The 25800-nt window shown below is 38.1% G+C and overlaps 3 protein-coding genes across 10 annotated transcripts in view; 1 reads left to right on the top strand and 2 right to left on the bottom strand.

Moving 5' to 3' along the window:
• Window positions 1-1103: 1103 nt before the first annotated feature.
• LOC126747143 (leucine-rich repeat-containing G-protein coupled receptor 5-like) lies at window positions 1104-3901 on the bottom strand. The gene is made up of 3 exons (XM_050455642.1): window positions 3653-3901; window positions 3369-3470; window positions 1104-2919 (listed from the first exon to the last, which is right to left on the bottom strand). Exons 2-3 carry the CDS (start codon window positions 3382-3384, stop codon window positions 1121-1123), a joined length of 1815 nt encoding a protein of 604 aa, XP_050311599.1. The 5' UTR covers window positions 3385-3470; window positions 3653-3901; the 3' UTR covers window positions 1104-1120.
• Window positions 3902-6967: 3066 nt separating this feature from the next.
• LOC126747142 (ionotropic receptor 25a) lies at window positions 6968-10699 on the top strand. Its single transcript, XM_050455640.1, has 12 exons — window positions 6968-7379; window positions 7430-7596; window positions 7845-8372; window positions 8428-8622; window positions 8673-8772; window positions 8820-8997; window positions 9052-9235; window positions 9296-9417; window positions 9639-9802; window positions 9855-10008; window positions 10061-10182; window positions 10232-10699. The coding sequence occupies exons 1-12, from the start codon at window positions 7211-7213 to the stop codon at window positions 10570-10572; spliced, it is 2424 nt and encodes an 807-aa protein (XP_050311597.1). The 5' UTR covers window positions 6968-7210; the 3' UTR covers window positions 10573-10699.
• A 912-nt stretch (window positions 10700-11611) lies between these two features.
• The window catches only part of LOC126747458 (paired box protein Pax-5), a 76706-nt gene continuing 62517 nt past the window's right edge, over window positions 11612-25800 (bottom strand). For 4 of the 8 annotated variants that reach the window (XM_050456115.1, XM_050456116.1, XM_050456118.1 and 1 more), the window contains 7 exons: window positions 22625-22845; window positions 17465-17550; window positions 16024-16243; window positions 15799-15912; window positions 13567-13776; window positions 13289-13396; window positions 11612-13172 (listed from right to left, as the gene is read on the bottom strand). In XM_050456115.1, coding sequence (XP_050312072.1) covers window positions 12979-13172; window positions 13289-13396; window positions 13567-13776; window positions 15799-15912; window positions 16024-16243; window positions 17465-17550; window positions 22625-22845 — 1153 coding nt within the window. In that variant the 3' untranslated portion in view covers window positions 11612-12978. Of the gene's footprint in view, window positions 13173-13277; window positions 13397-13566; window positions 13777-15798; window positions 15913-16023; window positions 16244-17464; window positions 17551-22624; window positions 22846-25800 lie in introns of all 8 variants that reach the window. The other 4 variants (XM_050456120.1, XM_050456121.1, XM_050456117.1 and 1 more) reach the window with 4 other exon arrangements.

The raw sequence follows: 25800 nt of genomic DNA, 5'->3' as shown, positions 1-25800 counted from the left end.
TTGATAATTACCGACTAGAATTACTTGAAATCAAGTGGGTTCGTCTTAGGTGATAGTGGTGGTCAAGGCTCTAATCCAAAGACTTCATTACCAAGATCGACATGTTTCCAACCCTTTGATGTTTACCGGCTAGAACTACTTGAAATCAAGTGTATCCAAATCAGGTGATCGAGGTGGTCAAGGGTCTGATCCAGACTTCATTACCAAGGACGCCACGTTTTGAACTTTTTTATGTTTACCGACTAGAACAACTTGGAATTACGTGAAATCAAGTGGGTCCAAATCAGGTCAAGGTTCTGATTCAGAGACTTCATTACCAAGATTGTCACGTTTTTAAGCCTTTGATGTTTACCGACTATAAATATTTGAAATTACGTTAAATCAAGTGGGTTCAAATCCGCTGATGGTGGTAGTCAAGGCTCTGATCCGGAGACTTTATTACCAAGATCGCCACGTTTTTAACCCTTTGATGTTTACCGATTAGAATAACTTGAAATCAAGTGGTTCCAAATCGGGTGATGGTGGTGGTCAAGGCTGCAATCCAAAGACTTCACTACTAAGATCACCAGATGACCCTTTTATTGCTGAAATAATTTGAAATATTGCTCAAGGCCTTCCAGAGACTCTCTTTGTCTTAAGCCAATCAATCACCAGGTCAACCTAAAAGTCCTGCTCTACATAATAAATCGTTATTTGTACAAGAATCCTCAATAAGGTCCCTTATTGGAAAATTATAAATCATTGGTTGGCCATCGAAACCGCGACACAATACTTAAATCAAAATTAATGATGAACTCGATAAGAGGGATACGTGGATGAATATACATACATATTTGTCAGTGGCGCATCCAGGAACCGATAAGGAGTTGATTGATTTAAGAGTTTTCCAAGGTGCGCCCATGCTTCATAAATAATTCACCCTTCCGTGACACACAGACATCTATTAGTTCCCCCCAACCCTATCAAAACCGCCATTCGCTGAGCATTACTTCAAGTGTGACTGCTGAAGATGTATTTAAAATTACCGTTAATAATATTTTGTTGGGTTATCACTGTTCAGGCCCAAAAATTCAAAATAGGTAAGGAAATAAATAAAACTCACATTTGCTCAATAGATCGTTTAATCTACAACTAGCTCGAACTCGTCTGCCCTGTAACGTCTCCTCTTTAAATAAATATAAAACCTGTAGGTGACAATGCTGGTTAAAATAAACACTAAAATTCCTATCAGACACAGTCCGAAATTCAACCAGCCTCTCCCGCTGCTGTGCTCAGCTACCAGCAACCTGTCGCTGGTGGGGGCAGATTTGCAAGGGATCCCTGCTACGTTCTGGCTCAAATGGTCCAGGTCCAAAGTTTCACTGTTCACATACACGATATGCTTCAGCTTCAAGTAATCTATGATTTTTGAAAGGTTGTTGCAGCTCAGCTGATTGGCTTTTATGTTAATATTGCTTAGCCATGGAAGCTTTGACAAAATAATGTCGTATTCAATTGAAACCAGCTTGTTGGCGGCGATGTCTAGGCTTCGAAGATTCTTTAAAGGTTCCAAAGTTTCGTAGGATAAAGACTCTATGGAGTTAGAGGACAGATTGAGCATCTCCAAGTTCACCAGTTCAACGAACACTCGCTTTTCAAGCTTTTTCAAGTTATTCCATGATAGGTCCAATATTCTTAGGGTCTTGAGACTGGTGAATGCTTGCTCTGGGATATCATTCAAGGTGTTATTGTTTAGACCAAGGTACCTCAGTGAGGCGAGGCTCTGGAAGCATCCAGGGGTAAGTTGAATCTGGTTGCCTGTGAGGCGTAAGACCAGCATGTTCACGTTTGTCAGTGAAGCTGAGTCGAAGCTTTTGAGGCTATTGTAGCTCAAATCCAATTCCTTTAAGCTAGGTAGGTTACTTAGAGATATGCTTACTATATGGTTGCTTTTTAGGCTTAAATGCTTTAGCTGAGGAACATCTTGCATACTAAAAGATTCCAGTTGGTTATTGGATAAATCTATGAAGGTTAGTTGGGTTTTGTTCACAAATATTCTACTGTCCACTGTCCTGAGCTGGTTGCTGTTTGCAATAAGCTTCTGTAGCTTCGTCAGCCATTTAAAATGAGCATACTTGATACTGGTCAGCTTATTATTCCCTATGTTTAAAAGTCGCAGCTTACCTAACTCGTCCAGAGAGTATCCTAAGTCTACTATTTGGTTCTCACTTAAATCTAATTCAATTAAATCATATGTGTACGTTATGTTAAAATAGGTGCTGCCATACATGTTTGGTACGGCTGGTAAGCTGTTGATCTGTAGATCCAGAGGTCTGGCCCTCCTCAGGCAAAAGAAATGAAACAGTTTCAAAGAAGTGATTAAGTTCCTTCGCAAATTTAGGGTGCGCAACTTCTTCAGCTCGCACAACGGCAAATCTTGCAGCTTCGCCACATGGTTATCCACAATTTCCAGTTTCTCCAAGTTTTCCAAGGACTTAAACCCTCCGGGTTCAACACCGGATAAACTATTGTTGCTTAGCACCAAATGCCTCAAGTTCCCCAGCCCAGCCAGCATCACATTGTCCAAAATTAAATGGGTATCCTTCACTGCCAAACTCTCCAGCTTCTCCAGTTCACTGAAGATGGCCGCCCTACGGTCGAATTCGAAACTGCAGTTCAATATATGGAGGATTTTGATGTCGTGGACGTTTTTAAATAGTTTAGGCGTGACGTTTTCCAATATCGAATCGGTGAGGGTCAACGAGATCTCGTTGGTGATGGTGATGTTTTCCAGGAGGTGTTCGTAGCCCTTGGTGATGCCGCTGCAGCTGACGTTGAAGCTATTTTGGCCGTATTCTTCGTAGTAGGTGAAGGTCTTGTCGCAGCTGAGGGTGCTGACGAACTTGGTCACTTGAAGAAGGGTGAAGAAAATCGTGCAGGCTGAAAGCAACACATACAAATTATTAATAATCATACACAATAGGAAATAACAGACCATTTAACTCATAGGAGGCGCACAAACCTGACAGCCTAATTATAAAAATTCGCATCATTAGCATATTGTCACGCTCAATGAATCCATAATTCCGAATCTGTAACTAGGAATTACCGTTGATGATCATTGGAGATCATCCGGGATTTATTACGTTATTTAACCATAATAATAAAAAAATTGCATGGGTAAGCGCTTCCTGCAGATAATGGCATCATATTTGACTTTAATTGATATGAAACAAAGCAGAGATTTCTATCGGCAATCGATTTTCATGAGTTGTGTCATTCCGAACCAGATTTCAAGCAGATATATGGGTTATAATTACTCGTTGTCAAATGGTTTATGGCGCAATAAAAAAGTGAATTTAATAATAGCAATTGTGGTTCTCACTTACCAGCTTGGAAACGCATTATGATTCTTTCCCAATCGTTTTATTCTTAAGTGAAGGTTCTGCATGAATTTTCTTTGCTCCATTTAATTTTTGCTTGCAAAATGCCTAAAATTTAATTTTGTCATTGAATAATTTCTAATTTGATTAATTGTCTATCTCTTCCAGGCATTTGAGGTGAAAATTAAAATTCCTCAAGTGACTGGAAGAGAAAAAGAAACTTCAACTGGCATGTAATGGGTTATCCAGAATGGCCAATATTTAAAAATATTCCAGAAATATGTGCTTACCCATTGTACACTCATATTTAAAAAAACATCTTTAGCACTATCCTTTCCACTACAACGTACGACTGTCAACAATCACTAAATAAACAGCACGAGCTTTTTATCAACACAAAAAAAGCGAAAAATTATAATTTTAAGTAATTACCATGCATACGACTGTTTATTGTAATGATAAGGTTAATAAACAGATTAATATTAAGTTACGATTGCTAATGTGTAATTTCTAGTAGTTGGTTCGTTTTAAAATAAAACGCCAGGCGACTTGTTCTACTGTATCTTGTTTCAGTAAGAGTGAAATGGCGCGAAATTTGGTAGGGATGGGCCAAAGATATCGGGGAGGCAGGTTTCTTACCGATTTGGGCCAGAAATTGATCATATCTTCTTTAATAGTCCTTTAACAAGTTACAGTGTAAGTGATTATTAAGTAAAAACTGAAAAAATCATTTAAATCGGATGAGTCGTTGACCAGTCATCTTCATTTGAATTTTTGCTTGTATCCAATGATGCTTGAAACGTCGATCAGGAAGTCTGAAGCTGATATCTCGGAATCTACTGGGTCTACTGTCCTAAAATAAACTTTAGTTGATTTATCATTATCTTGTTTAAGATTATAGTAACTTCTAATTCGCTAAATTAATTTTCATTAAAGATATCCAGGATATTATCTGCAAGGGTCCCTATGCATTGGCCTTGAGCCAGAAATCTGGCATTTCTCCTATGGTAGTTTTTCTAATGTGGTAATTCTAAGTAAAAAAGTTATTAAGCAGGTAAATATCTACCAAAAACTGTAAAAATCTTGTAAATCGGATTTGCCGTTGATGAGTTATTACCATTTGAATTTTTCGTAGCGTCAATGGGAGTTTGGAACGTCGACCTGGAGGCCTAAGGTCGATACCTCTGGAACTATGAGAGATACGATCGTGAAATAGAGTTCAATTGGATAACTATGATTGTCTTTAATATACTAGTAACTCACAAGTTTCTAAATTAAATTTCATTAAAGATATCCAGGATATTAGCTACAAGGGTCTCCTATGCATCGGCCTTGAGCCAGAAACCTTGAATATCTCCTTTGGTAGTTTTTCTATGGTGATAATGCATGGAACAAAAGTTGTTAAGAAAGTGAATATCTACCAAAATCTGTAAAAATCTTGTAAATCGGATCGGCCGTGGATGAGTTATCACCATTTGAATTTTTCGTGGCGTCAGTGGGAGTTTGGAACGTCGATCTGGAGGTCTAAGGTCGACACCTCTGGAACTCTGAGTGCTACGATCATGAAATAAAGTTTAATGGGATAACTATGATTGCCTTTAATATACTAGTAACTCAGAAGTTTCTAAATTAAATTTCATTAAAGATATCCAGGATTTTAAGTGCAAGGATCTCCTATGCATCGGCTTTGGGCGATAAAACTGGCATATCTCGCTTGGTAGTTCTTAAAATGTGGTTATGCATGAAAGAAAAGTTATTAAGGCTGTGAATATCTAACAAATACTGTAAAAATCATTAAAATCGGATAAATCTTTAATGAGTTATTGTCGTTTGAATTTTTCGTGGAGTCAATGGAGCCTTGCAACGTCTACCTCAAAGTCTAAAATCGATATTTCTGGAACTATGGGAGCTACGGTCATGAAATAAAGTTTAACCGACTAATTATGATTGTATTTACTAAACTAATAACCCTCAAGTTTCTAAATTAAATTCCATCAGAGATATCCAGGATATTAGTTCCAAGGGTTACTATGCATCGGCCTTGAGCCAGAAATTTGGCATATCTCGTTTGGTAGTTCTTATAATGTGGTCATGCATGGAAGAAAAGTTGTTAAGGCAATAAATTTCTAACAAATACTGTGAAAATCATTGAAATTGGATTAACCGTTAATGAGTTATCATTATTTGAATTTTTGTGGAGTCAATGGAGCTTTGGAACGTCTACCTGAAAGTCCAAAGTCGATATCTCTGGAGCTATAGGAGCTACAGTCATGAAATAAAGTTCAGTTGAATAATTATGATTGTGTTTAGTATACTAGTAACCCCCAAATTTCTAAATTAAATTTCATTAAAGATATCCAGGATATTAACTGCAAGGGTCTCTATGCATCGACCATGATACAAAAACCTGGCATATCTGCCTTGCTAGTCATTCGACTGTGATAATATATGAATGAAAAGTTGTTGAGCAAGTAAGTATCTATCAAAAACAGTAAAAATCTTTTAAATCGGATAAACCGTTGATGAGTTATCATTATTTGAATTGTTGGTGGTGTCAATGGGGGGTTTGGAACGTCGACCTAGAACTCTGAACTCGATATCCCTGGGTCTATTCGAGATACGTTCATGAAACAAACTGTTACATCTAAAGAAAAATCTATTAAGCTTTTGACATCCTGGATTACTATTCTTATTTAGAATTTTTCCTTGGAGATACGTTCAATAGCCTTTGTTAAATCCAAAAAGATACTTGCAATGTTCGCGTTTCATTCAATATTATCGATCGGCGTCTGCTTACTACTAAGCGAGTCGTGTAAGCGAGACTCGATTTTTTTTTAATTTTATTTTATGGATTTTAATTGCATTACGTTTGAATATTTTATTCGGCCTTCTTTTTCTGTTTATATGCGGTTTCTCTCTTTTTATACGTGAATTAACAAATAATTCTCGAAACAGACATTACCAACCTGTATAATTTGCACTAATAACCCTGAAATACTAGTCCTATATTTAAGCGAATTAATTACTGTGCTTATTTTTGGAAACTATTTGTAAAATATAATTAGTAATACAGGAAAAGGGAATTTTTGAACCCAAATTAGTTAAAAAATAATAATTTTTGTATAAAATCGTAAAGCTAGAAACCGATTGCTTCACCCATGTTCTCACGATAGTTATTTATAAACAATAGAACAATTTTATTTGATTATTTATAAAGAACACATTTATGGTCTGTCTCGAAAGTCCCGGTAAAAAATGCATTAAAACCGTATCGAATGCTTCAATGCTTTTACTATTTTAAACTCTCATTATCCACTTAATTCTTCGGTTTGGCCAAAAACCAACTTTGCCGCCTTTCTCGTGCAGTTTTCAATCACTGGCATGTAATGAAAGTAAAATTGCTTTTTTTCCCCGCAAAATTAGAACGCCTTGTATAGCGTAACCAGTCTACCAGCGATATTCAATCAGTATCATTAGAATATTACACCATCAGGGTCAATACATATGAAGGCCCCTGGAAAATCACATCGTTCCCTTTAAATCCTCAAGTAACCAAAGAAAAATTGATAGGTCTTTGCTTCCACCCTTAAAAAATCCATCTATTTTACCTAAAAAAAAATAAGAGATGACAAATCGGGCCTGCCAGGAGTCCAACCCTACTAGAAACGTCTGTTTCAGCGATAATCCATCAACCAGATCAGCAAACAAGCGTCCAATACTTCGAGGATGCTTTGTTAACAATAAACAAGAACCACGACCTGCTTGTTTCGAAAATCAACCTCGGAAGCGACTATCAAAACGATCCAGATTACATTTGCAAAGGTTTATCCACTGGGCTGAGCCTTATCATGGATTTTTCATGGTCCGGCAACGAGTATGCCCAAGAAATCGTCGCCAACATGAGTATCCCTTATATCCACGTCGACGTGTCCATCGGACCTTATTTGGTTCTCTTGGACTCGTATCTGGATGCGAGGAATTCCACCGATATTTTAATTATTTTTGATAAGGAGGAATGTAAGTCTGTGTTACACTGGTCTTGGGGAAAATTCACGCTTTCCTTCCAGATATTGATCAAGCCTTGTATCATTGGTTAGAGTCGAGCAGATTGAGAATGGTAATGGCTGAGCCTCTTAAGGCTGCAACAGCCACCAGGATTAAGAATATTAGACCTATACCTACTAGTTTTGCTATTATGGCCAGTACTGCTAATATGAATAAGTTAGTTGAGCAGGTAAGGCAGTTAACGGCCCTGAAGAATCACTCTGAGATGAATCAATCCAGAGTAATTAAAAAAACTGTCATGGGACCCTGAGTAATTTAGAGTAGCACCACTAGTCACCTTTCCCGACATTCTAGGCTACTACTAAGGAGGTCTTCTAGAACTAGAATAAGAATCACTAAACAATTAGTCGGGTGCTTCTCTAGATAACTAGATCTCATGAACTTGGACATCTAAAGACAGCACTTAACCTATTCTAGGCTATCAGTAATGATCTCCTCACCCTCTCCGACCGCTGGAACTTCATTTTCACCGACTTTCAATCATCAAACTTCAACAGAGACCTCCTGGAAAACAAAACCTCCTCGATCCTCTATTTCCATGACGAACTGTGCAAGGATTTGCTCCAAAAAGAGTCGTGCCCTCAAAACTTTAATATGCAAGAGCAGTTTTTGTATTGGCTGGCCTTTAACATTCAGAGGGTGGCAAAGAGTATGATCCAGAGTAACGAGCAGTTCCCTCTGGATCGTTTCGTGTGTAAAGACACCGTTTATCCAGATAGTACCAGACAGAAGTTTGATGAACTATTGGAGCTGATGATGGGGGAGAATGCCAAGATTTTTAGTTGTCTCGGAAACACTATTAGGGTGAACGTTAGAGGAAATATCGAGAAGATGGATAATGGAAGTTTTGAGGTTATAGCCCAGTATAAAAATGGAGATCTCCAACTGCAACCAGGAAAAAAGATTCAGCCTATTAAAGCGTTTTATAGAATAGGAATTACTCATGTAAGAATTGTCCTCAGAAAGTTCTTTTTTAATGTTTCAAGTGTAAACTTTTAAGGCTTTACCGTGGTCCTTTAAAGAGAAACATCCAGAAACTGGGGAGGAATATTGGACCGGGTATTGCGCGGACTTTGCCAGCAAAATTGCGGAAACTATGAATTTCGATTTTGAGTTTGTGGAACCTAAAGAGGGCACCTTCGGGGAGAAAGTTAACGGGACCTGGAACGGGGTGGTTGGGGATTTGGCCATAGGGGTAAGGGTTTGTCTGGACATAAATTTTCTTCTCTATTGGAGGCATTTTAGGATACTGACTTGGCTGTAACAGCCATAATAATGACCGCCGACAAAGAGGAGGTCATTGATTTCGTAGCTCCTTACTTTGAGCAAACTGGAATAACTATAGGTAATACTTTTAGAGGTTAAGACCCCTTTTGAATCTAAATATTTTAGTTATGAGGAAGCCTGTAAGGAAAACTTCCCTCTTTAAGTTTATGACAGTGCTTAAATTGGAGGTTTGGTTAAGTATTGTGGCTGCCCTAATAGTGACTGGTTTTATGGTCTGGTTTCTGGATAAATACTCTCCCTATAGTGCTAGGAATAATAAGAAGGCTTATCCATACCCTTGCAGGTATTCTAGTAAAGAATTTGGTTGTGGTTGATATATTAGTGATTTTTTTTATAGGGAGTTTACCCTTAAAGAAAGCTTCTGGTTCGCCTTAACATCTTTTACTCCTCAAGGGGGAGGCGAGGCCCCAAAGGCCCTATCGGGACGAACCTTGGTAGCCGCCTATTGGCTCTTTGTCGTATTAATGTTGGCCACTTTTACTGCTAACTTAGCAGCCTTTTTGACTGTGGAAAGAATGCAGGTAGGATCAAATCCCTTGGATCGAAGATCACCCTGGTAATAGAGGTAATTTTTTTTTAAGGCTCCAGTGCAGTCTCTGGAACAATTAGCCAGACAATCGAGAATCAATTATACGGTGGTCCAGGACTCTGATACTCACCAATATTTTATTAATATGAAATTTGCCGAAGATACTTTGTATAGGTGAGTGGAATTTGTCCGAAACATTCACCATTCTTTCACAGATCCTAAAGCTTTCGTCGCGTGCAGCTTTCGTTCGCCTATGTGTCAGTGAGCTTTGAGCTTTCTTGTCTTGTCCATTCACCTTTTTCTTTCTCTTAAATATTCATATACTGGCTCGTATGTGTTTGGTGTTTAAGTAATCAGAAGTGGGATCAGGAGACTTATTCTCGAACAATTTGTAGAATGTGGAAGGAATTAACGTTAAACGCCTCCACGGATGACACAAGATACCGGGTCTGGGATTATCCAATCAGGGAGCAATATGGGCACATTTTGTTGGCCATCAACGACTCGATTCCCGTGCAAAACGCTTCTGAAGGGTTCAGAATCACCAACGAAAGATTGGGTAGGTCATTTGTAAAGTGTGCTGAGGTCCTGTGACCCTATAAATATTTTAGATGCCGATTTTGCCTTTATCCACGATTCAAGTGAAATTAAGTATGAAATCAGTAAGAATTGTAACCTCACCGAGGTCGGTGAGGTGTTTGCGGAAAAACCTTATGCGGTGGCTGTGCAACAGGGCAGCCATTTGCAGGACGACTTGAGCAAAGTGTAAGGATTTCAATTTTTTAAATCAGGGGGTATGAATTAGGGATTATTTCAGGATTTTAGATCTTCAAAAAGAGCGCTTTTTTGAATATTTGCAAGCCAAGTACTGGAATAATTCTGCAAGGGGTGACTGTCCCAGTACTGACGATAACGAGGGTATTACCCTCGAGAGCTTAGGTAATTTATCATATTAATTTTATAAGGCAGTTAATTTTGACCTTTTTAGGTGGTGTATTTATTGCGACCCTGTTCGGGTTGGCATTGGCAATGGTCACTTTGGCAGGTGAGGTGTTGTATTACAGGCGAAAGGGCTTAAAAGAAAAGCAAAAAACCGTATTGGAAAAGTCGAAGAATTTGCCGGAAAATATGATTCGATCGTTCAAACCCCCGAAGAAGGTCTCCCCACCCACCCTGGATAAGTTTAACATTGGAAAAACGATTACTATCGGGTCCAGTTTTAAACCTGTAAGGCCCAATGAGAATTTGACAAAGGAGATGGAAAGTGTCAATATATCGCATATTTCTTTATATCCTAAAGCGAGGAATCGTATTTCCAGGGTGGAATAAGGAGAGTAGATTAGGTTTTAGTGAAAGCAAATTAATAAATAAAGGTAATAAAGTAAAAAGAGGATGGAACTTTATTAGTGATGACGATATTCCAAGTAGTTTTTTAGTTACAGCACTTTGAACTGAGTGGTCACCTTCGAGGCCAAACGTTCTTTCTGGGCGCTACTGCATAAGAAGATTAATATTTCTGAAACTTGTTTTTGGGTTTTAAAAATCTAAAGCATTATTTGTTTTGTATAAATAAGGGAAAATTTCGTATTTTATTTGAAGTGAATATTCCAACTAGTTTTCTAGTTACGTTACTTTGAACTTAGTGGTCAGATTCGAGGTGAAACGTTCTTTTTGGGAATCACTGCATAAGAAGGGGGTTACTTCTGAAACTTGTTTTTGGATTTTAAAAATCTGAAGCATTATTTTTTTTGTATACATAAAGAAATATTCTCTTTTTTATTGGAAGAGAGTATTCCATCTAGTTTTTTAGTTACAGCACTTTGAACTAGGTGGTCACTTTCAAGATCAAACATTCTTTTTGGGCACCACTGCATAAGAAGATCGATATCGCTAAAACTTGTTTTTGGATTTTAAGAATCTAAAGCATAATTTGTTTTGTATAAGTAAAGGAATAATATGTATTTTATTTGAAGGGAATATTCCAACCGATTTTTTAGTTACAGTACTTTGAACTGGGTGGTCACCTTCGAAGTCAAACATTATTTTTGGGCATAACTGCATAACAAGTCGGATATCGCTAAAACTTGTTCTTGAATTTTAAGAATCTAAAGCATTATTTGTTTTTAATAAATAAGGGAATATTGTCTATTTTATTCCATGAAGATACACCAATTGATTTTGAATTACAGCACTTTCAACTGAGTGCGCACCAATATCTCTGAAACTCGTTTTTGGATTTGAAAAATCTAAAGCATTATTTGCTTTGTATAAATAGAGGAATAATATGTATTTTATTTAAAGAGAATACTTCAACTAGTTTTTTAGTTACAGCACTTTGAAGTAGGTGGTCACCCTAATAAAACTATAGTTTCCTCAATATTTTCTTTATTTCTCTAAATATAAACTGCCTACAGCTAAATGAGTGAATGTGACAGGTTCATCTGTTTTAAATTACTTAATTAAATTACTTTTTTTTCTGGTTATTTTCTTTTACGGAGGGGGCAAGTACATACATACATTTTACAGGGCCTAAAAAATCGGTTTTCGGCCTATCACATTTTTAAATACAATATAGTTACAATTATAGGACCTTTAGAATACTGGGAAAAAATGTGTTATATTTGATATAAACTTGCGCCCTTTAAACATGCTATAGTCATATTCTTGTAGAGATCTTTTAAATTTTATTTTAGGTTATAACTAAAAGGGACGTTTAGAGGGCGTGTTTATTGCACTGGGAATTTTTTCCGAGTATTTTAACAGCCGGACCTGCACAGAAACGGTCTCTCTTTCTCTGGCTCTTTGGTACATTATTACACAAACAAACAAACAAAAAAACAGGTGAAAATAATATGAAATAAATTACACTTTATGGGGACTTAAAAAATTAGGTAGAAAATAGGTGTATTTACAAAAATAAATCTGTACAGCGAAGCGGTAACACACAATTAGAGAAAAAATTAAGTACGGTTCTGTTAATATGGTTGACTAGCTTGTGAATACAGGGTGATTTTTTGAAATTTGACCAACATGAGTGCAAGACATAAATAATTAAAAAAAACACCTACTAACTACAGACTTAAAAACAATTTTTAAATAAAAAATATAAAGGGAGTATTGAGGGCGTTAGCTTCATCAAGCAGAAACGTCTTTTATTTTCTCTCTACCTAGCCCTCTTTACCTCCATATTGTCGCTCTCCCTTCAATATTTTTTCCTAATTTAAAAAACCATTTTTAAAGTTTTGATATGATATACGACGTGCTATATATACGTTTATACAATAGTTCATATCTAACAGAAAAAAACTCTTTGGTGTAAAATTAAAAACACTAGCGGCTGAATTAAAAACTTTTATACAAAAAAAATAACAACAATTAAATAAATATACAATAAAATCGATCGAATTTCAACATTTCGGTCGATTTTTTACAGGTTTCGTTAAGTTGATTCATTTTTTGGTTACTGTACAATTAACTTATCTTACTAGAAATGTATAGGGAGAATTTAGAGCCCCGAATTGAGATCGAATAGGGCGCCTGCGCCATAAAAACTCCCTCAAAAAGTTGTTTTTTTCTACTGAAAACTCGCCACAGGTTGACTCACTACACATTTCCGGTAAATCTTAAAATATAAATAAAATCTCCGTAATTTTGTTCACTTCTAAAGAGAAAAATAATCGATCGTAAAATACGTTTTGGCCCCTAAAAATTCACCGCGCGCGCGCTCGTCCTCGCTCAGCCCAGATTCAAATCTGGCGGGAAAATCGTTTCGGTTTTCAAACAGGCGCCGCCGCTCTCGGTTGGCGAGTTGGCGGAGGCCAACGAGTTCGCACGAGTGGCCGCGAGCGGACTTCGGCTGCTCTGCTCGGCCGCGTTCGGTTCCGTGCTCGTCACCAAGTCGTTGCCGTTGCTGTAGTAGTAAGCTGTATCTGAAATAGGCATCCTATCAAGTCCTTGAATTCAATTAATTTTCAAACGTTTTTTAAGACATGTTTTTCTGTTTTGCTAATTAAATTAATTCTACTAATACTCACTGTTTACTTACTGAGTAACCCGCTGGAGGCTGATCCGTAACCGTAGGTACCGTAGGCGGCTCCGTACTGGCTATAGGCTGTACTGTACGCGTAATCTGTACCTGGGACCACCGTCGTGCCTGGAATAAACGATTTGCTTTAATGGCATCGCCCTTTAATCGAGACTCCTTTAAATTTTGAGTGTTCCACTTACCTGATCACGCCTAAAGGTCTGAACAAACAAAAAAAAAACAAGCAAACACAACCGAGCTGTAGCACAGTGATGCGCGGCGGCTCATTAAATACTTACCCGCAGAATATCCGGCGAAACTCGGCAACATGGTGCTGTAATGCTGCGCGGCAACCTGGCCGGTACCGGTGGGCTGTAGGACGGTCAAGGCGGCGGGATCGGGCGAACCCGCCGCCTGACTCGTAGCCGGCTCGGCCGGTAATGCGAGCGGTAACGAGGGCGAGCCGTTTTCCACCTGATGGTTCATGTAGGGCGAGTTGTTTTCGTTCGCTACGGGGTCGGAAAGAAAAAAAAAACAAAAATGCATGCAACAAAATGCAAAAAATAGCAAAAAAAAATTAAATTATAAAGTTGGGGCGCTGAGTGGCTAAGAACCTGGATTATATAGGTTTCTGGATAGGTACAAGAATGTTTATGGCTTGAGGATACTTGTATATTATATTTTAAAGAATATGGTTCTTGTTTCATAAGAATATTGCGGCTAGTTTTTAAGTTACAGCACTTTGAACTGAGTGGTCATCTTCAAAGGCAAATATTCTTTTTGGACACCACTGTATAAGAAGGCCGATATCTCTAAAACTTGTAATTGGATTTTCAGAATCTTAAAGATTATTAGTTACGTATAAATACAGAAATATCATGTATTTTGTTTAAACAAAATATTCCAATTAGCTATTTAGTTACAGCACTTTGAACTGAGTGGTCACTTTCGAAGGCAAACATTCTTTTTGGGCACCACTGCATAAGAAGGTCGATATCTCTGAAACTTGTTTTTGGATCTTAAGAATCTTAAGCATTATTTATTCTGTATAAATACAGAAATATCATGTATTTTATTTGAATAAAATTTTCTAATTAGTTATTTAGTTACAGCACTCTAAATTGAGTCGTCACCTTCGTGGTCAAACATTCTTTATGAACACCACTGCATAAGAAGATCGATATTTCTGAAACTTGTTTTTGGATTTTAAGAATCTTAAGTATTATTTATTCTTTATAACTACAGAAATATTATGGAGTTTATTTGAAGAGAATGTTTCGACTAGTTTTTTAGTTATAGCACTTTGAAACACATCTCGTGAGAGTCAAACATTCTTTTTGGGCATCACTGCATAAGAAGGTCGATATCTCTGGGACTTGTTTTTCGATTTTAAGAATTTTTGAGCATATTTGTAATGTATAAATATAGAAATATTATGTATTTTAATTCATAATATTTCACACCACTCCAGAGGAAGGCCGATATCTCTGAAACTTGTTTCTGGATTTTAAGAATCTTAAGCATTATTTTTTCTCTATAAATACAGGAATGTTATGTAGTTTATTTGAAGAGAATGCTCCAACTAGTTTTTTAGTTACAGCACTTTGAACTGAGTGATCACCTTCGTGATCAAACATTCTTTTTGGGCATCACTGCATAAGAAGGTCGATATCTCTGGGACTTGTTTTTTCGATTTTAAGAATTTGAGAGCATTATTTGTATGGTATAAATATAGAAATATTATGTATTTAATTCAAAGAGAATATTCTAATTAGGTTTTTAGTTACAGCACTTTGAGCTGAGTGTATACCTTCGTGGTCAAATATTCTTTTTGGGCATCAGTACATAAAAACCTTGATATCTCTGAATCTTGTTTTCGTATTTTAAGAATCTTAAGCATTATTTGTTGTGCATAACTAAGGGAATATTATGTCATTTATTTGGAGAGATTAATCCAACTAGTTTTTTAGATACAACACTTTGAACTGAGTGGTCACCTTCGAGGTCAAACCTTCTTTTTGGACACCGCCGCCTAAAAGTCCGATATTTCTGAAATTTGTTCTTAGACTATTTGAGGCTTTAAACATTATTTGTAAAGTATAAATGTATGAATATCATGCATTTTAATTCATTCAATATATTCCAACTGGTTATCTAGTTAAAGCTCTTTGAAACGAGTGGTTACTTTGAAGATCAGACATCGTCCTTGTCCTAAATTACAATTGGCTCCCTCAGCCAGTAAATAAATTATCCGTAATCTTAAAAAAATAAATATTCTTGTACCAATTAAAATTTACATCAAATAAAACACTATTATTCAAGCAAACATAATAAATAAACCTTAATAACCGCGGATAGTATCAAGGAACTGAAAAAAGTTAATTATTATTCATTAAGCCGATTCAATTAATAGAAACCTGCAATGGAAATTAGTTTTTTTTTGCGCTCATTTTAATAATCTCAGCGAATACAAAAATATATACGCGAGATAAGCAAATCCATGCCAGTGGCAAACTGAAGCTGACATTTACCTGAATGATACGGTGACATTGACGGATCGTATTTGGTGGGATCTATAAGTCTCGTTGTCTCTATTTTCATTTCATGCATGGTTATGGGCGCCAGGGGTGTTAAAGAACTGGAACCTAAACCAAGATGGGCCTTAAATTTCGAATAATTTTCCTAAATTCAACACCCCTTACACCTGCACCGATAAAAAACATACATGCATCACACTTTTTTTAAACACAACTCACCTAACGACCCCGCCAAGGGGGGCGTATAAATATTCTGACCGCTCTGGCTCATGGTGTTAATGGTGTCGTAGATGTCCGCCGCCGAGGTGACCCCCGTCACCCCCGAAAAACCCCCGTGGGGGTCGTAGTAGCCTCCCGATTGACCCGTGGTGGTACCCGCACCCCCCAGCTCGGAAAGCAGTTTGTGCTCGTCTTTTATTGACCATTTGCTTGACCAAAGCTGGAAAAAAATTGTTTTTTTTTTAAGGTTTGGTTCTTTGCTATAAGGATATATTAGAGAAATACGCTTGGACCTTAAATGGTTATGATAGAGTATAATTTACTGAATATTATGCTTTTTACTTCATGAAAATATTCTCACTAGTTTTTAAACAGTGGCACTTCGAAGTAAGTGGTCACCTTAAAGATCGAACATTGTTCTTGGACCTCACTTCATGCTAAGTCTGATATTTATTTAATATCTTTCTAAATAAATCTAAATCTGAATAGTTATTATACTGCGCAGGTTTCTGAATATTCTGCATGATACTTTATAAGAATATTCCAGGTAGCTTTGAATCTGTGGTAATTCGAAGTTAGTTGTCACCTTAAATGTAAAATACTACTCTTGGACCTTACTCCATGCGAAGTCTGATATTTTTAAAATTTTTGCCTGGACAAATTTAGATCTGAATAGTTATTGTACTGCACAGATTTCTGAACATTATGCATATCATTTTACAAGAATAATCCAGGTAGTTTTGAATCTGTGGCACTTCGAATTGAATGGTCACCTTGAAGATCGAACATTAATCTTGCATGGCACTCCATGCGAAGTCTGATATTTTTTAAATTTCTACCTGGACAAATTTAAATCTGAACTGTTATTATACTGCACAGATTTCTGAATATCATTCACGTTATTTCATACAAATATTCCAACTAGTATGGAATCTGCAGCATTTCAAAATGAGTGGTCACTTGAAGATCATTGCATTTGGTACTGCGGTCCTTTGAAGTGGAAATTCAGTAAAATTAAAATTTGAATTTTAAATGGGAATTAATACAAATAAAGGAAGAGGAAAAAACAATTATTTTAATATAATTAAATCGCGTAAACAGAGAGAGAGAGAGAGAGAGAGAGAGAAAGAGAGAATAATAATTATTACTGACGTGGAAGTAATCAAAACTGATTTGCAAAATCGGAGCAGTGGCCATTTCATGTCCCGTGGTAATTGCGTAGAAAACTAAATGAAGTAAACTCGGATGCTAATAACAATAAATAAAACAAAATAACATATTGTGTATGTATGTATGGGCATATAAACACGAATGCATCCTTATTACTTGATAGAAAGTCGCTCGTTCGATCCGAATCGAGACCGTGGAAAATTGGAGTAACTAATGGGTTTTTCGTTTTGCTCAAATACGACTTTGTTGTATAAATAACGTCAAGACTTACGTTCGAATATAAGGGGTCCCCGTTGTACTGCGACCGTTGTCTTTTGATATCGTCGTCGTGGTGCCCGTTGAGATCTCTGTTTTCATCTGAAACAAAACAAACAAACAAAATAATGCTAAAAGTCTATAATAACAGTGGCGCAGTTTTTGATAAAGCAATCGAAAAGGGGGAAGCCGAAATACAACAATAACAACGACATCGACAATGGGATTTATTCGAAAAATGGGGCCCCACGAAAGGTTCGGATGATCATGATGATGATGTCGCGCCGGCCATACCAGTCAATATAAACGCAATAACGGATACACCGACCCTGATAAATCACGGAAGAAATAATGGACCCGATCGGTCTCTCTGCTCTTTATGAAATCCGCCCGATTCGATGATGCTTTTCGGTCATAGGGCGTTCGTTATTTACGGAAACCGTTTGTGACCGAACGTGTACAATTTGGGGGGGCTTTAATTGAACTTAATTCCGATATTGTTAAATTTTACACATTAATCAAGCCAGGACCCCGTGGTGGTCCACTTGATAAAACGTGAATGGAAAGAGCAGAAGAAGAGAAGAAATTGAACTTTTACAGGAAGAAATAGATGGCACAGACTGAGGACTTTAAGATCATGATACAGAAATGGGCAAAAAGGAACTCACTGATGATAACAAGGAAGAACTTATAGAAGCTTGAGAAAAAGAAGAAATCAAATCAATTTTCGTGCTTTTTGAAATAAATAAAAGGTTCCATTGTCTCCGTTTAACCGAGCGTTCAAATCAAAATACGAATTCAGGCTCGAAACTCATTTTATTGGCCAATAACTAAAACTAAATCAATTTAAAATAGGAACAAAATTAAAGCAAACAAAACGAGAGAATATACATACTATGTATATCTATAATTCTAATCGGGTTATAATGTCGAGGGCGACAAAGGACACCGGGTCCAGTCGGGATTGCCGGTTTACAATCTCGAGCGCGAGAGAGCCCACCGGCTCGAAATCCCATTATATTTCACCATTAATTGAACCTATCCCGCGGGATATGTTTTATTATCTATATTTTGCGAAATTTCATTTTGCCGGGACAATGGGGGCCGTCGGGTTTAGTTTAATTATTTTCATAGGCCGTATAAATTTCGTGATCTATGCTTCATTTGCCGTTTTGCGACTATTAATTAAATTTCCCCAATTTTAAACTGTAATTAGATATAATACGTTAAAAGTGGACATTATTGGCCAAAAAATTACTCAAACGAATCTATAAGGTTGTCTACATTCAAATATTAAATTAATAGCAATAGTAGAAGCAGAAGAGGAAGAATAAATAGCAGATGAATGCCGAGAAAAAGAAACCTCGACAGCAGAAAGTATCGTGAGTTAGTTATTCCGTTACAAATTCATGTGAATTCACCTTTAGCATTCTACGCTCGATGATAAGTAATGACAAGTGTCAAATATTATGAGAGATTAGGCTCAATTCACATGTCTTAGGCTTGTTACGAATTGTGTTAAAATGAGAAGGTTTCAGTTATTAAAGTATCTTAGTTAATTACTAGTGTTTTATTTACTTAAAGACTAAACAACGAGATGAAAAAATGTAGAGCTAGCAAAATCACACCCACATCAACAAAAGAAAAGCCTTTTTTCTTAATCTACAGCTAGGAATGCCTTCGCTGTAGAGTTGTGCCTCTAGTCCACAGCACATTGAAGCAAACCTCATGTACAAGCCCTCAACTATTGCTAAAAACCTCTGGACTCATGCTCCTATTATATTAGCAGTCCATCTGTGATCTCTATGTTTAAGTGCTCCTTTGGTCAGGATCTTTTGACAATGCATCTCAATACTTTGACCATTTGACTTGGAAAATTGGGAAATCTAGGAATATTCATAGGGAGACGAAGTGACCAAGTGGAAACCAAAGAATCTTTAATGCTTTGGAGAGCCTATAATAATCTCTAATGGAATGAATAATTTCTAATTAATGTAGGTAGTGATAAAAGAAAACGAAGGACCTAACGTAAAAGCAGACTAATGCTACGAACTTGGTGTGCCTGGAATAATTCTTTTCCTTACCAGGAAAACTCTTAATGACGGTGATCTTACCAAGTCAATCTTTTGAGCATTTGACTTGGGAAATGTAGGAATACTCATAGGAAGTCGAAGTGATGACGTGGCAACCAAAGAACCTTTAGTGCTTTCGAGTGCCTGGAATAATTTATAATTTCTTTTGAGATATGAAAAGAAACAGGCGATGACGAGGCAGTAGAAGAAGACAAATAAGACAGACTAATTCTACGAACTTGGTGTGCCTGGAATAATTCTTTTATTTACCAGGAACGTCTTAATGACGGTGATCTTACCAAGTCAATCTTTTGAGCATTTGACTTGGGAAATGTAGGAATACTCATAGGGTGTCGAAGTGATGACGTGGCAACCAAAGAACCTTTAGTGCTTCGGAATGCCTGGAATTATTTATAATTTCTCTTGAGATAAAAGAAGAAGCAGGAAGTAGAAAAAGACAAATAAGACAGACTTATTTTACGAACCTGGTGTGCTAAAATAATTGACTTATTCATGCCTAGGTAACTCAAAAACTTAGTGGATCGTTTTACAACTCCTTAGGATTTAGGAGGATTTATTAGGATTTCAATTCATAGGCAATCCTTTAAATTAAAAGCCAAACCTACACCGCCTCAACTTTACAAAGAGGGGTTGAAATCGGCACCCGGGGAGCCAAAAGAGCAACTTTTAAATGTCACATAATACCGAGGGGCGAACACACAATACACGACGACGACCCCTCCTTACCCGCGGGGAAATCAAATCAAAACGTTTTGCGTAATCGCTACTATAATATAAACGCGTTGTTTTCGATGATCGGGAATTGAAAAGAGGAAAACGGGGGACCCGCTTATTTATCGGATCCGAGCCCAGGCGAGTTTATTATTAATTTTCGGAGTGAGGCGGTGACTACGAAATTAGCCGTCACATTTCTGGTCCAATTAGTGGAAAAACGGACGGGCGCCGGTGCGTGACGTCACCGCGACGCTCATTTGGCCACGACCGAATAGAGACGCCTTTGTTGGACCGCGAATTTGTCTTCTTAATACGTGTTGGCACCGGCAACAACGACGGACGTGTCGGACATTTCTGGATGCAGGAAATTTTTTTTTGCCCCAAAACGTTAATTAAATCAGCAGTGGGATATAGGAGAGTCGAGCGTTAAATCAGAAGTGAGATACAAAAGACTCATCTTATGACAATTAATCTTTTATGTCATTAATCAAGTAACTTGTTGATGATTATTATCCAGGAAACATATTCTTTTCCACTTTCAAGCATGTCATGGCCGCAGTTTGAACGAAACAATCAACGCTGCAAAGAGGAAAAATTAATCATTTCGTGGGGACTGTGCTCCCGGAAGGGTTGAGATTACGTTTCCCTCTTTTTGGCATTTAAAACGGGAACAAAGCGTCCATCGGGCCTTCGGGAACGGGATGGAGAAAAAAACAAAACGACGAAAAGTTGCTTGCAACAGATTTGGCCAAAGTGGAGAGGCACGTTTATTGTCTCGACGTGGGGATTGTTTACTTCGTTTTTTTGGGATTTTATGATTTTTAAACGGACGGATACTCTAGGGAATCCCGATGGAGGATCCAGTAGGGTAATTAGGTTCAAGACAAAGGATCATCCAACTTTTCACCTTTGAACCATGACGCCTTGGGTCCCATTTTTTTTTTCAAAGGTCCCTTAAATGGCAATAAATATGTTAAATCAGTATGACAAAGTTGCGAACACACGGTCTCATATGGCACATCGTTACGTCAGCGTTCACGGATGGTGAGCACCGGGCCTGGTCGTGATCAGCATCCGTAAGATTTATAAATTTATATTTTGACAATTTAGGGTCCCTCCCGGTTATTTATTACCCTGAAGGGCATTATTTACCGTTGTTTTTTTCTCTATTCGTCTTCATTGAGCGATCGGAGGCTTTCGACAGCATCACCCTGTACAATCTCCCTTTTATTTCCCTGTTTTTTCGCTCTCGGTAAAAACAAAAACCACTTTAGCCATAAGGGCGGTTGGTTGGGGCTAAGGGTGGTAAGGGCCGGGGGGGAAGGCAGGAGAAAGCGAGGACTGATTTTTATGATTACCTCTCATCTGGTCCCATCAGCGTAAATCAAGTTGGCGGCCCCCGATCTGACCAATGGGGGCGCCGTATGCCGTCAAGACGCGACGCCGTTGCCATAGGGACCGCAACCGCCCTTCCCCCCCATTGATGTTTGTCAGGGGGGCGGATTGCCTGCCGCCGCCCCCCTTTCCCTACGTCGAACCCCTCCGGTATTTGAGAGGGCTTTTGGATATGAAAGCTGTTTCGGTATATGTTTTTAATAATGGAGGAAATTTGTTTTGGATTTTCGGTTCTTTTCTTGCTTTAGTGGACCAATATCGATGATATAGGATGTAAGTTGTGTAGCCTAGTTTATGTAGGAAGTGTAGCCTACCCGAATGTATCCAAAGAAACAGATAAAAATGAAGGGAATAGAGTGAAATTTATCAAAGCTATTTTTATAAGAAAATCTAAGAAAACTAGAGCTTGTTCAAGGAAATTCAAGAGAATTGACTAACAGGGAAACTTACGTACCTATATGAAGATTGAAAACCAATTCCTCTTTTAATAGTTTGAAGTTTTTTTTTTTGGACCTGGTAGTTTACTCATACAGCTAGTTACAGCTTGGTATGTTTCACGCAATTTTTAACAGTAAATCAGACATAACCAAAGTCAAATCAAGACGACCCCAAAAAAATGCACATTTTTTCACAATGGTTTTTTCAATAACCCCGATTCAAGCGTTGCGCAAAGTCCCTACTAACCGATTCCGCAATCAATCGTCTCCGCCGACTGATTTCTATACGGTTTCGGTAGATTTTCGATTTGGAAATGCGAAATTACCGGGTTACTTTTAACCGTTTTACGATTACATTGACACGTTTTTCTTTTTTTTTGCCCTTCCCCTATACAAACTTGCCGCAACCGTTGTATTAACCTCGTTGTTTCAAATTAAAGCGAAATAAATCATTTTAAATGGCCAATCTTAACCCTTCGTCTATTATATCGGCCGGGAACCCTTAGAAACTTGGACCGGAACTTATGAGAAACTTACCGTGGTCATCTATTCGTTTCCTCTTAATACTATTTCCGTTGGGGTCGTGTTGCAGCCCCAAAATCCCGTTGATGCTGTACGCCCCTGATCGGGGTTCACTTAATTGGGTAGAGGGCGCGTGCGCGATCACCGACACCCCTCCGGGGGAATTCGACGAGCCGACACTGGTGGCTACTTGGTGCGCATGTTTCGCTTTTTCTGCCGCCTTGTTCCTTACAATCCTGAAATGAAAAAAATATTTAAATTCAAGGAGATCCAACAGTTTATGAATGAGAGGTTGTCGAGATTTTGTCAAATACAAACGACAAGCGCCGTATTATTGCGATCGTCAACGAAATCTGAGGTTAGTTTAACCAGTCGGACGGAGGACTGAACGATTCGAGAATATAACGAATAGGTCGCAAGGAAAACTGAACGGTTGTCCATAACATATGCACGCAATTAATGCAAGGATCTAGAAATTTAGAAGAGATTTAACTTCTGTCCCTTGTGCTTGGCAAATAAATCAACCCAAAGCTGATATTTCCTCGAACATATCTCGATAAAATGTGACAATCCCTTAATGCCGGCCGCACAAAAGGGCCCCGTCAGTTACGAAAGCGTATGAATTTCCTTTTAAAGTCCCGCTTTATACCCTTTGAGGGGCCTACGTCGCGTCACCGATGATTTGGATTAGGCCGACTCGACGGAATTGTCAAACAATTTACTTTAAGTGGCCCTCTAAGGGCCCGATAGGGGGTTGTTATTCGACCCTTAATCGCGCGGAATTGATACACGCACACCGGGATAAATTTGTAAAAACTGTGTTTTCAGTGTGATGGATTTTTAATATGATGAAACAGGGATTTGGTGTCGGCAATTGATCATGATAAAGTAAACCGTAATTGATTTGCCGAACAGTTGTCCTGACCCGTATTACACGTCGCGATAAGTGATAAGCTAATATTGACGATTTTTTATTATCGCCAATTATTTTTTGGGGCGACGAACGACAATTAAAACTGATTATACGTTAAAAACCCCGAAGAGAAACACCTATAGAGGGCACCCCTCGCCCTTCCGTACTTCACCCCCCGCTGACTTTTCCAAAGTGTCCCATAAACAATTTAATGAACTACCGCTTCTCAGGCATTATATCCTTGTTATTCTATAGAATCCAAAGTCTATTTTAATAGACTTCCCATTATTGAGTCCCTCTATTGTCGAATCATCGCCGGTGACACTGATACAGCTGCTTGGCATATGCCAGTGGCGTAGGAATCGACTAGGGTAGCCTTTTTTCAGGTACATTTCTGACCGAATCAGTGCGGTCCGTTCCTCAACCCCCGAAACCCAAAAGACACAATTCCATCCACCGGTCGGTGCAAATATTTGCCGTATTGAAGTGTCAACCATTGTTACAACCCCCATTGTTACCCTGTTAGATTTGTTGCCCTCGGAGCCCGCTTATAACAACATACCGTACCGTATAAGCAAAGGGATTACAAACGTAATCTCGTTTAAATACGGTCTTAACATACTCGAATTCAGAAGTGGGATGATTAAGGTTTTTTTCCTCTCTCCTTTTTCACCTTTTCTCGGGCTTTCGTGGGTGGGTGGAAGGGAGGTGGGAGTCTGAGGGAGATTGGACCGATTTGGAGTCTCGTGGAAAATCAATAGGAGAAGAAAGCCGGTTCCGGAACGGTTGGCTGCGTCTCAGATTCGCGAGACGAGCGCCGATCACCGAGACGCCCGCAAAACGGCCTCCGCCATTTGCATAAACGCGCCTCCTTTTCCTCCACGTTCTTCTCCTTCCTTTTCTGGTAACGGTAATGAGGACTTTCGGTTCCCCGGATTGTTTGTCTTTTCTTGTTAACGGCGTTAAGTAAAGTTTCGAAAGTTTATCGATGCCTGAGTGTATTATAGTTGGGTGGTAAGAGGGATCCGGGGAGGATGGAGGATTTAGAGTTCTTTCAACACCATCAGAGTGGCGACACCTCTTATCCATTTTTTCCAAGAACCCAATGGAGTTTACGACTTGGCATCTGGGTGATTGAACTGACGAGCAGGTTTTTGTCAAATATCTCAGTTCCTGTTGGTTCAATTCTTAAAATTTCTTATGAAGAAAAGTTGTAGCCTGGGATCTATCCTACAAGAATGCTCTTAAGCATTTTTCTCATTAACCCATTATTTTTCAAGCAATCTTGAAATTTAGGTGTTGGCACTGGAGTGATTGAACTGACGAGCAGGTTTTTATCAAAAATCTCAGTTCCTATTGATTAAATTACACTTTCTTAAAAGGCAAAGTTGTAGACTAGGTTCTGTTCTACAAGAATGCTCCTAACCATTTTTCTCATAAGTTATTTTTCGTGCAATCTTGGAATTTAAGAGTTGACACTTGGGTGACTGAGCTGACGAGCAGGTTTTTGTCAAACATCGAAGTTCCTATTGGCTATATTAAAATTTTTTATGAAGCAAAGTTGTAGCTTAGGATCTGTCTTACCAGAAAGCTCCTGACCATTTTTCCTATAAAACCATTTTATCTCAATCTTTAACTGCATCTCCTATTTTACCCCTTATGACCACTAATGCAAATGATGCAAAACTGACAGGATCTACTAGACAGAAGACCTGTGACTTGTTGTTGAGGTCACATCAATTTAATTTTCTCTCAAATAAATATGGTTCAAATACACCATTTAATTGAATTTTGCCAGTCAGTGTATATTCGCATCGTTCAGTCCTCCGTCCGACCAGTTAATAGTGGCGAAATTAATATCGCTATAACTTTGTTATTTTCAGGTTTAGGCTGTTAGTGTAAATAAACTTTTTTACTAAGAAAATTATGTTCTTTCATTTATATAAAAATATTTTTCGTGCAATCTTGAAATTTAGGAGTTGGTACTTGAGAGAGTGAACTGACGAGCAGATTTTTGTCAAATATCTCTAATAAACTTATTTATGAAGCAAAGCTGTACCTTAGGGCCTGCCCTACAAGAATACCCTTAAGCATTTTCCTCATAAACCCATTACTTCTCAAGAAACTTTGAAATTTAGGAATTGCCTCTTGTGTCTGGAGCATCCGCGACCTATAACCAATTTTCTTCTTCGGATACGTTACTCTCTTTGAGCCTCCCGGTGACATAAATAGCAACAAAGAGGCTTGAAAGTCGCAATAAAACGAACTTAACGTCCAT

The sequence above is a fragment of the Anthonomus grandis genome, chromosome 19 (assembly GCF_022605725.1).
Source record: "Anthonomus grandis grandis chromosome 19, icAntGran1.3, whole genome shotgun sequence".
NCBI classification, from domain to species: Eukaryota; Metazoa; Arthropoda; class Insecta; order Coleoptera; family Curculionidae; genus Anthonomus; species Anthonomus grandis.
Note: the sequence above shows the minus strand (reverse complement) of the source record. Positions and strands in the feature narration are given on the sequence as shown.